General features: G+C 37.4%; 1 protein-coding gene across 1 annotated transcript in view; it reads left to right on the plus strand.

The window, feature by feature from the left end:
- Nucleotides 1-12,557, plus strand: part of MICU1 (mitochondrial calcium uptake 1) — a 209,022-nt gene that overhangs the window by 46,281 nt on the left and 150,184 nt on the right. The window contains exon 4 of the mRNA XM_075534108.1: nucleotides 3,118-3,280. Within this exon, the coding sequence (XP_075390223.1) occupies nucleotides 3,118-3,280 (163 nt within the window). The remainder of the gene's footprint in view (nucleotides 1-3,117; nucleotides 3,281-12,557) is intronic.

Genomic DNA, 12,557 nt, shown 5'->3' on the forward strand with positions numbered 1-12,557 from the left:
CCCACCTCCCCCTCTCCCATGTCCCCCCAGAACCATCGGTCCCGTTGTTTTTTCCTTCAGACTGTTTATCTAACTTATCTTCTTTAATTTTTAAAAAGTCTTAGGTACATAACCAAAATAGTATGTACTGATAGACAATTTTATGTATGTGTGAAGGCAAATATGTCTGTATTTGTGAAGTATATGTATGTGGTTGTGTGTGTGTGTATTTATGTGTGTAGAACACTAGTGGCATCGTGTGTTATACACTTTGGGCTACTCACAGTAAGGTCAGCAGTTTGAACTTATAAGCTACTCCTTGAGGCTTTCTGCTCTCATTAAAGTCTCCATCCTTGGAAACCTTGTTCAGCAGAATGGACTCCACAGCAGTGTGTTTGGGTTTTGGTATATGCATATATGTGTGTATGCTTATGAGGGCAATTCCAGAGGCTCTGCTATAAAACCTTTGTTAAACAAAAATATTAAGGTATGAAGCTACTGTTTCTCAACATACCAGGTATGTAGGTTTATATACTTCTGAAGGCTGCATCCATACAGAATTCTGTGCTCTTAAGCTTACACCACGCAAAAAAGCAGTCATGGCATACCCGTTGCGTTTCTTTTAAACGTTCCATTGCATTTGGGAGTCTACAGAAGTCTGCAGGGACAAGATCAGAACTGTGGTGTGGAGCAGCTAAGGCTTTCTAATGAATACCTCATTTGGACAGAGCAGACATTTTCATGATGAAAAAAAATTCCATGGTGTAACTTTCCTTTTCTCCTCAGTTTTCAATTTTCTTAAAACACCCGAAAGAACTTTTCAACCTATTAGAAGCCTTGAGACTTAGCTGCATGTGTCACATCAAAGACGTTTTATATTAGACCACAACTATCTTCTAGGTAAATACTGGCTGTAGGAGAGTGCCCTGCTTTAGACCATATGTGTTCTGTTTTTACTTTGAACAACACAACATTTGGGGTATTTATGATAGTAACTATACTGACAAAGCGCGCTTGTAATCAGATGAGGCAAACGCAATCATATATGAAAGCACCGTGGGAGGCTTAATGAACCAGCTGTGGAAGCGGCTTCTTCACTCCAACTTAGTAGACAGCTAGCAATCCCCATCACAACAAATAAACTGAGGGCTCGCAGCTCAAAATCACACTGAGAAATAGTAAGGCCACTGAAGTGTCGTGACACTTAACTCACCCCACGGTGCACCATGAGCAAATGTCGTGACCAAAGCAGGCGATAGTAAGGAATGCAATGGAATGAGCAAGGACTTTGAATCTTGCAGCATACATTTGAATCCTGCGTCTGTTAGCACCAGCTGTATGCCTTTAAACAAGTCACTGAATTGTCATGCTTCAATTTCTTCACTTGCCAATGATGGGATGAAATTTGATATATGATGCTCCCTAGTGTTACTTTCTTTGTCCGTCTTCATTCCTATTCATTCTATTTATATGTTAGGTCAATTGAGGAAGGTTTCCAGTTACCTGATCCGTTTTCTTAGCTCTTTTAGTGTTCATGTCTTCCTGCCAAAACAATTTAATTTACATCCGCAATGAACCAGATAATTTTGCCTTTTAAAAGATGATAATGAAAATAATTTATCATTTTATTTATCTATTAAGTAATTTCCCTCTTTAAATTGAAAATACCATTGAACTCAACCTCAAAGAAACTAACAGCTCAAAAACAACAGAATCAGCAGAGCTGCTAGAAATGTAAAAATAATAAGAAGAAAGGTAAATATAAAAATGATGAATAGACTCTTTACTGAGCAAGAGTCTAGGAAGCAGCAACACTCTCTGGAAATGTTTCATAATTCAAAGAGCAATACATATGAAAATATAGAAATGACAGTGAGTCTGCTAATCGAGTAAAATTTTCTATTTTAAGTCTTCTGTGCTCCTGAAATATAACAATAATAGATGAAATTTAAGATGGAAAAATTAAAATCTTTTGATAAAATCTGTTCTGAAATTAGTGTTCTGACTTCAACGCAAGTTAGCCCTGGAAAGATTCCCGTCACCTATGGTTACACATTGAGCTTCTCGGTTGCTAACGCACCTGTGGCAGTGGGATCGAGGCCATTGTTAAACAGTGACCTAAAGGGGACCATCTAGCCAGAACTGATAAAGGCAGCAATAATTTGGTTATATTGTCAGAAAATATAAACATTAAAAATCCTTTCTCAATATTAGTTTGTCGCCTTATAGACATTTAAAGGGTGTGTGTTTTATTAATCTGACTTGCTTCTCCTTATACTTAACAGCCAGAATTTTAGAAACTATTATTTATTGGTGGATTATTTTAACAGATAAATTTTAGTTTTGAGTGAAATCTTTTTCACCAAATTCACTACAGCATGTTGTATGTTCCATGCACATGTAAGAGGACAACCTTTCCTATAAACGTTGCAGTGTGAGTTACATGTATGACATGATTTACTGCCATTCAGTGGAGCGTATGCTCCTCTCACCTCTGCTGTCTTTGAGTGTGCCATGTGTAAAAGTGCTCACAGCTGCTGAATTCGATCGCAAATTCGGTTAAGTAACATAATTGATTATTAAGTTTCCATGATACATTTTTATGTCATTATTTAAAGTGCTTTGTCTTTGAATGACTGTTAGCTGTTTAAAACTATGAAATTCTAAGTCTGTTTCATGTTAAGATTCAGGAAGTTGCATAGAAGTAAGAACTGTAAAATCAATCGCTTTTTACAAATATGTATTTAAGAACCTATAAACCTAAAACCCCTTGCCCTCATTTTAATTCTGCCTTACAGGAACCTATAGGGACCTTATATGTGGCTGTGTAATCTGTTACTGAGTTATTTAAAAAAATTATCTAAAGACATTCTTCAATTTTGTTAGCATTCAGTGATTTGAGAAATTATAACCCGCTTCAAAAAAATTCTTAAGTTACACAAATATTCCTTCAACTAGAATATGAATGGCATATTGCAAAAGAGATTCAACATATTTAAAAGTCAAATCTATTTTAATATAAAAATTACTGTTACAGTGCAAAATTATGTAATACAATTTCCTGCTCAAATAAGGTGGGAAATATATGAGAGTGGACATTGCTTGATATATTAGCATACTCTAAATTTCCAATTTCAGGTGATGGAGTATGAGAATAGGATTCGAGCCTACTCTACACCAGACAAAATCTTCCGGTATTTTGCCACCTTGAAAGTAATCAGTGAGCCTGGTGAATCTGAAGTGTTTATGACTCCACAAGATTTTGTGCGATCTATAACGCCCAACGAGAAACAGCCAGAACGTAAGTTACTGAAGTGGAAAATAAGCTGCACTATTTATTTTGTTTCATACTCTTTAAATCTTTCGTAACATTTTCTAAATATTACAGGTCCTACAGTAAATATACTCCCTGTGTAACTGCTGAATGTGAGGCATTGTGCAAGGCCTTAGGAGTACAGAAAGAGTGAGCCTGCGGTACTTCTCAACCAGGGTAAAGAGTTAGAGTTGCCGTGCCGTGTGGGCCAAGACCCAGTGCCTGGAATGAGAGGGTCACTGGAGGAAGTGTCCGCTAAATGTGACTCTCTAATAAGGGAGATGGAAACATGGACAGAGTAACCTTGGAAATGTGGGCTTGTTTGTTTGTCAATTTAAGAATATAAAGAGCATATAGTAGTATAAAGAAGGGGCACTTACCGTAATCTAGAAATTGGGATAGTGAGTTCTAAAGAATATATCTAAATGTGAACAAAAGTTAGACAAAGACTAGTGGAAAGAATTTCCCATGTAAAGAAAACTACTTGTACAAACAATGTATGTTAAAACAGAATAAATGGCTTAATAGTGAGAAAACAGAATAAATGGCTTAAATGTAAGAATGTATATAGCACAAAACTAGAAGGCAAAGGAACTAATTCTTCAGAGGCTGGGTAGGAAAGACTTCCAAGAGGCAATACATTTGAGTTGCGTATTTAACAAATAACCGTAGCTTGTTATATATGCAATGGGGTACCCAATCCACCCTTTCCCCCCCCCCACACAAAAGAAAACATTAAAAAGCTCCTCTGGGCAGAGCTTTTTTCTTTTTTTTAAGTCATTTTATTGGGGTTTCGTACAACTCTTATCACAATCCATATAAACATTCATTGTGTCAAGCCCATTTCTTTCCAATTTGTACATCTGTTGCCATCATTTTCAAAACATTTTCTCTCTACTTGAGCCCTTGGTATCAGCTCCTCATTTTTTCCCTCCCTCCCCCCTTATGAACCCTTGATAATTTATAAATTATTGTTTTTTAATGTCTTACATTGACCGATATCTCCCTTCACCCACTTTTCTGTTGTCCGTCCTTCTTGGAGGGGTTGCATGTAGATCATTGTGATCCTTTCCCCCTTTCTCTTTCACCTTCCCTTTCCCCCCTCCGACTATTGCTTCTCAATATCTTTCTTGAAGAGTTGGGCAGAGCTCTTGTGGTATGCATTGTTCCCTGTAGGCGAGCATTGAGCAACTCCCCCTAGGTTAGTGCACCCAGTGGTATCACCTGGGTAGGGTCTCTCTGGTCACAGTGAATTGTTTTGTAAAAGTGTTTTTGCTTGAACCACATCTTGTGATGGCCAATCTAAGAGAAGAGTGCGCATGTGGCTGTGAAATTTGGCTTCCTGCTCAGGAATAATGTTGCAAGAAACTGTTGTGATGTTGAACACAGTTTACAAGGACAGAGCTATGGGAAATACTCAAGTGTAGGATTGGTTTTCTTGTTTCAAAAAAGGTTTATGATGATTGATGACAAACCTCATTCTGGACATCTGTCAACTTCCTGAATGGACAAAATTCGTGCATTTGTGCTTGAAAACTGACAACGAACCATTGAAGAGGTGGGACCGTTATCTGGACTATCTTGAAGCTTGGTTCAATGAATTTCAATGGAAGATTTGGGGATGAGAAGGATCATTGTGAAATTTGTGCCTCGGGTTCTGACTGACCAGGAAAAAGCCTTGAGTGGAAACATGCTGTGCTTTGAAAGAACAGTTCCTAAGGCACCCAGACTTTTTCCCAAGGTCATTCCTGGTGACAAGACATGGTGCTATTCTTAGGACCCCGAAAGCAAACATCAGTCAAGCCAGTGGAAGACACCATCCTCCCCTCACCCAAAAAAAGCTCATCAGGTGAAATCAAAGATCAAGATGGTGCTTTTTTGTGTGTATATATATATATATTTATGTGATGGAGATAGTACATTTGGAGCTCGTACTACCAGGTCAGACTGTTAGTCAAGCTTTCTATTTAGAAGTTCTGAAAAGGTAGCATAACAGTGTGTAACAAAAAAGACTGATTTGAGGCAGGCGGGGGACTGGTTTTACCACCACAACAGTGCATCTGCTCACACAGTCATCTCAGTGTGCCAGTTTTTGCCAAAAAACAGCATGATCCATGTGACTTGTTTTGTTTCCTCGAATGAAGAGGAACATGAAAAGACAGCGATTTGACTATGTAGAAAAGGTGGAGAAAAAATGAGGGCGGTGCTGTCAGCCCAAACAGATGAGTTTGAAAAATGTTTCCAAGATTGGAATTGCAGATTTGACAAATGTAGTAAGTGTAATAGAGAGTGCTTTGAAGTAGTTATGGTTATTTTAGAAAAACATTTAAATACATAGTTTGGTAAAAAAATATTTCTGGTCTTTTTTAGGGGGGCGGTTTACCCCCTCATGCTAAGGAAAAGGGCACCATATATATCAAATATATACTAACACTTTAAACAGCAGGGTGAGCTTGAGGAATCAAAAATAGTTAAAATATCTTCACCTGGGAGTTTATAGTGTTTTGCTCAAACTTAATAACATTCATACATATAGAGGAGAAATAAAAGACAGGGAGGTATTGTTAGGTGCTCTCCAGGTGGTTCCAGCTCCGCACCGCTCCGTATTGAACAGAAAGAACCCTGCCCGTCCTGCACGCTCTTCATTCCTGCTGTGGTCATCCTATTGTTGCAGCGATTGAGTCAATCTGGTGGTTTCGCCTCTTTTGTGCTGAGCCTCTACTTTACCAAGTATTATGTCCTTCTCCAGGGACTGACCCCTCTTGACAAGATGTCCAAAGATTTTGAAACAAAGTCTCATCAGACCCAATTCTAAGGAGCATTCTGACTATACTTTTCTTTCTTGTGTGTGTGTGTGTACACATTTAGTTTTATTGTAACAAAGCGACTTGTACACTTTTAACGTTTAAAACTGAGCATCTTTCCTTTCCAGTGAAACAAAAAGAATATTTAAAAATAAACAGGAACAAAATTACAATAGAGAATGTCAGTTCCAAAGAAGGTCCTACAGGTTCTGCTGATTCTCCCATCGAGTGGCAGGACTTTCCCAAGACAAATTTATTTGTTCCTTTAGACTCCATGGTAAATGTATTATTCTGTGCAAATGCCAGAATTCAAATGCATCAAGTCTTCTTCAGTCTTCCTTATTTATTATCTAGCCTTTTTTTAACTTTTTAATGTTTTCTTTTAAAAAATCATTTTATTTAATGTTCTTATAGTTCTTATAACATTCCCTACATTGCGTCGAGCACATTGGTACATATGTTGCCATCATCCTCTCCAAACATTTTCTTTCAATTATCCTCATTATGCGTCTAAGGAGATAGAAAATGCCATGCTTTGAATTAGGCACATCTTAACTTTTCAAGGAGACAGCTTTACTTTTCAGCAGGTTAGAGGCTTTTTGCAGCCGAACTGACCAATGCAATACATCATTTGATTTCTTTGCTTTAAGGCTTTTTTGGATTGTGGGTCCGAGTAAGGTGGAATCCTCGACAACCTCAATATAATTTTCATTGATCACAATGTTGCTTATTGGTCCCGTTGTGAGGATTTTTATTTTCTTTCCGTTGCAGTCTAATCCATACTGATGGCTGTAGGCCTTGGTCTTCATTAGTAATTTCTTCAGGCCCTCTCCACTTTCAGCAACGCAGGCTGTGCCATCTGTATATCACTAGTTGTTAGTGACTCTTCCTCCAGTCCTCGTGCAGGTGGGAAATAATCAGTCTTATTTTGGCTCCGTGGATTTTTAAAAATTCCCTTCAACTTCAACTTGCATATGAATATTTGATGGACTCTTTTACCATTGGCACCTGGTCTTGTTCTGACTGATGCCATTGAACTTCGTTGTCTCCACAGATGTAATTGATTAGAGACCCCTGTCTATCATTTGCCAAGGTCTACATCTATAGTTGTCATTTATGTTGTTGAAAAAAAGGTATTTCCATTGAGTCGTTGATGGTTTTGCAAAATTCTATCCAGAATTGTTTCTATCACCAAGGCCATTCTTTCCAAGTACTACTCTGTTTCTGACCTTCACATTCCAATCATCAGCAATTATGAATGCACCTTGATTGCATGTGTGGTCAAGTTTAGAATGCAGAAGGTGGAAAAAACTTAAATTTCCTCATTTTTGGCCTTCGTGTTTGGTGTATAAATTTGAATAATAGTTATAGTGATTGATCTTCTGTATAGACATATGGATATGGTTCTGTCACTGATAGTGCTGTGTTTCAGGATAGATCTTGAAATGATCTTTTTGACAATGAATGCAGTGTCATTTCTCTTCATTTTTATCATTTGGCATAGTGAACCAGGTGATTATCTGATTCAAAAGGACCAATATTACTCCATTTCCACTCACTAATACCTAAGAGACTGATGTTTATATGTTCTATTCATTTAACAGTCCGCCACCTGATAATATGTGGATGTTTACAGCTGTTTCTTTGTGTAAGCCATGCCACATCAGCACAGGAAGGTGTGTAAACTTCATTTCATCCACGTCATTAAGGTCAACTCTCCTTTTAGGAGGCAGCTCTTCCCCTGTCATATTTCAAGTGTTTGCCTACAATTAGCTATTCCAGGTACATGACATTTGCTGAATATTTCCATTTTATGGTTATTGATATATTAAAAATTATCTAGGCCATCAATTCATTTAATCTGTACTACATCTGTCTTTGTCTTTAAAGGACGAGACTACTTTAAGGAAACATAACCATGCCATTTTAAGTAATTCGATTATAAATTAGTTCTAATAAAAAATGAGCATTTAAAAAAATCTTTACATTACTATTGCCTGTATTTATCAGTATCTTTCTAAATCTCATCTCTTTGTTGTGTTCAGTATTATAACAATGAAGTCAGAGTCATAAGTTATTGAACATGTATATACTCCAATTTTTGGATGTTATTAGACTTGAACATTGGCAAACTTTCTATTCTGTTATGACTCCCTATATCAACATCAACACAGACTTCATTCTTGATGTCCACAGCCTGCTAAATGGCAGTATTTTGATTAGTAATTGTAACATGAAACATCTGGAGCCAACAGCTGAGAATGGTAACAGCAATTACACACTGCAACATTGTATTCAATACATGTTGCTAATTCTAAAATGTTAAGAATTATAAATGCTTGATTGTAATCATGGCTTGTTGTCATTTGAATGTTTTTTTCATCAAGAACTATCTGTATTAAATTTTTAAAAATTGAAGTTATAATATCAAATATCAATCTAATTATATGTTTTTATGTGGTTTGTTTAAATCAACTTCCAAACATGATCACACAGTACACATGATTGCTATATCTCTTAAGTCTTTCTTAATCTGTAATGTTTTCTGCCTATTATTTTTTTCCCCACTACCATTTATGCAAGACATTAAAAAAATCATTTTATTGGGGACTCGTACAGCTCTTTTCACAATCCATAAATACATCCGTGTGTCAAGTATCATTTGTCAAGCAACATTTTCAAAACATCTTCTCCCTCCCAGTGGGATGAACAACAGAAAAGTGGATGACGGGTGACAGAGGACTATGTAAGATGTGAAAATATTAATTTATAATTTATCAAGGGTTCCCGAGAAATGGAAGGTGGGGGAGGGAGGGGGAAAATGAGCTGATATTAAGGGCTCAAGTAGAAGGAAAATGCTTTGAAAATGATGGCAACATTTGTACAAATGTGCTTGACACAATGGATGAATGTACAGATTGTGATACGAGATGTAAAAGTATTTAATAAAAACAGAACAAAACATTTTCTTTCTACTTGAGTTCTTGGTATCACTTCATTTTCCCTTCCCTCACCCTCCCTCCCTCCCTCCCTCCCTCCCTCATGAACCCTTGATAATTTATAATTTTTTTTCATGTCTTATACTGACTGATGTCTCCCTTCACCCACTTTTCTGTTGTCTGTCCCCCTGGGAGGGGGTTATACGTAGATCATTGTGACTAGTTCCTCCTTTTTTCCCCCACCTTTGCCTTACCCTACTGGTATTGCTACTCTCACTATTGGTCCTGAGGGGTTTATCTCTCTTGGATTCCCTGTGTTTCCAGCTCTTATCTGTACCAGTGTACATGCTCTGGTCTAGTCGGATTTGTAAGGTAGAATTGGAGTCATGATAGTTTGGGGTGGGGGGAAGCATTAAAGAACTAGAGGAAAGTTGTATGCTTCATCGGTGCTGTACTGCACCCTGACTGGCTCATCTCTTCCTTGTGACCCTTCTGTGAGGGGATGTCCCTGTCTACAGATGGGCTTTTGGTCTCCACATTCCACTCCCACTCATTCACATTGATATGACTTTTTGCTTTGGGTCTCTGATGCCTGTTGCCCGATCCCATTGACAGACACCTCATGATCTCACAGGCTGGTGTGCTTCTTCCATGTGGGCTTTGTTGCTTCTCGGCTAGATGGCCGCTTGTTTACCTTCAAGCCTTTAAGACCCCAGAAGCTATCGCTTTTGATGGCTGGGCATCTTCAGCTTTCTTCACCACATTTGCTTATGCACCCATTTTGTCTTCAGCCTTAGTGTGGGGGAGGTGAGCATCACAGGAATGCCGGGTTATTAGAATAAAGTGTTCTTGCATTGAGGGATTAATTGAGTAGAGGCCCAATGTCTGTTTGCTACCTTAATACTTATCATATAAATATATGTACATAGTTCTATTCCCCTATCGTTATTTCTAAATATATTTACATGTGTACATGCCTATATTTAGACCTGTATATAATGTCCATAGCCTCCTAGTTCTTCCCTCTATTTTCTTTGACTTTCCTCTTGTCCCACTATCATGTTCGGCCTTCATTTGGGTTTCAGTAATTCTTCTTGGCTACATTGCCCATGATCAAGCCCCACCAGGCATCCTATGCCCTCCTCGTCATCGATTTTAGGTCACTATTCCCTTGTCTCTGAGTTGTTTGACACCCTACTTCCTTTCCCCCTCCTCCCGCTCTCCCATGCTCCCCCCAACTGTCAGTTCTGTTGTTTTCCCCAGATTGTTTATCCCATCTGTCTTATATAGATAAACAGGCAGAGACAATAATAAATACAACAAGAAGACAGAGCAAAACAAAGCCACAAAAGCAAACAACAAAGTCCAATGACAAAAAATGAAAAGCCTATAAATAGCTCCAGGTGTGTTTGTTGACCTTTAGGAGTGATTTTCAGTTGAGTCTGATGGGGTGCCACGCCCTGACCCCAAAGTCTAATTTTAGTATTCCCCTTTGCTCCTCTTGCGGCCCTGTTGCACACCCTTAGTGTTTCACCCCAGTGTGGTGGGGTCAGGTGTTGTGTCCTGGTAAGACATTGTGTTTATGCTTTGTTTCACATCTCTCAGCATATCTTTTTGCTCAAGTGGCTCCTATAATAATTAACTGCATTACATTACATATTTCTTGCTTTCTGCCTCAAAACATCTCTGCTGCTGTAACAAGGACATCTAACCAAAGGCCACTCAACCATGTTGGCACAAACGTACATTTGGAGGTACAAGGAATTAACTTCTTTTGTTGGGGATTAAACCCAAACAAAACGCTCACTGCCATTGAGTTGATTCTAAACTGTAGGACAGAGGAAACTGCCCCGGTGAGTTTCCAAAGGTGTAAATCTTGATGGGAGTAGACAGCCTCACTGCATTCCTGCAGAGTGGTCAGCAGCCGATCTCGTCACCTGCGACATCACCAGAGCCCTTTGTTGAGGCTGAGTGTAAATATTCTCTTTTCCAGTGTGCCGGGTGAACATCTGAGGCACAATCTACGTGGTTTCTCAGGAGGGATCAAATTGAAGCCTGGTTGTCTAGAGTAGTAACCAGATTGATAACACGGCCCCTTTCCCTGTTTCATGTTCTCTAGTCCTCCCATACGGGTTCTCTGCTTCTTTAGAAACCCACACTAGACACCATGTGTTTGTGGAAGAATGTAGGTCATTTGGATTTTGATTAAATTCCTATAGTATTACTTAATTTGGTCATCTGTCCTTTCTATAGAATCTATACAAACTGAAAAATGACTGGAAAGGAGTATAACAAAATGTTAGCTCTCTGAATGTTGACGTTATAAAGAACTATATTTTATATATTTATAGATATAAATAGCCTCCATGTACATTTACTCAGCAAATATTGATTGACCATCTATCTTTTATGGGTTAAACACTGTTCTAGGTGTGAGGATGCAGAAATGAACAGAACAGGTAAAAATATTTTCCCTCTGGAAGGAAGATAAATGTATATGAAACTTTCCATTAATTTAACTCTTTTATCAGCTTTAGTTTGGATAGAAGGAAGTAAAAAGACCTGTGCATAAAATAAGAGAAAAGAGGATTATTATAGAAACCCAAGAATATATCTTGGTTTAAAATTATAGAATGATAGTAAGATATTTCTATACCTATTCAGATGAATTCTAATTTATATTATTTACTTTAACTAAGAATGCACTTTGCTTCCACTATAACAGAGAAAATGAAACAAGACTTTAGAAAAGTCACAAAAGGTTATTTGGTCATTCGAGGAAAATTATTTTAATCTAGTTGAAAATCATTATATATTTGTATTTTATATTCTAATTAGAATTTAACTGTGTATTATTTGGTTTCTTAAGCTTTTAAGTCCTGTTACATGGCCAGGATAGCTACTAAATGAATTAATATGCCAAATGCATTTCTAGTTTTCATAAAAGGCTGAATAATTAATAATTGCTTTTCTTCTAGGATACTAGTCATGAGCAAAAATTCTTGTATATTAAATTGAAATTTCTTAGGGAATTTTACTTTACTTTTTCTTGCTCCTGAATAGGATTTTCTACAAATCTTAATGGAGCAAAACTAGAATAAATATGAGATTTTTTAAAGTTTGTGGAAATTTTCTGTTATCTCTTTATTCCATTTTTCCACAAACTTTATGAAGCAACCTCATATTCGTGTGATTTGAAAGAGAGGAAGACATGAGCCTGTAGATTGTTTTTTAATAATTTGGATTTTTGTCACCAAATGGTGAGATTCTGATTATTAACTCATAATTCAACTTTTTTTCATATCTTTTATACATAACAGATGAGAATTTGTGAGTTTTAGTTTTAGAACAGTTCAAAAATAATTACGCTAAACAGACTACTTAAAGCCCTAATGTTTAGCGGTTTTAAAATGAGCTTGTGTTTGTCTTCAGCTCTAAAATATTTTCAATGTTTTTTTCCCTCCCTATTTCTGAGTAGGAAAGAATCCTTTAGGATATTGGACCATTTCAATTTGGTCTGTA

This window comes from Tenrec ecaudatus, chromosome 16 (genome assembly GCF_050624435.1).
Source record: "Tenrec ecaudatus isolate mTenEca1 chromosome 16, mTenEca1.hap1, whole genome shotgun sequence".
In the NCBI taxonomy this organism is placed as follows: Eukaryota; Metazoa; Chordata; class Mammalia; order Afrosoricida; family Tenrecidae; genus Tenrec; species Tenrec ecaudatus.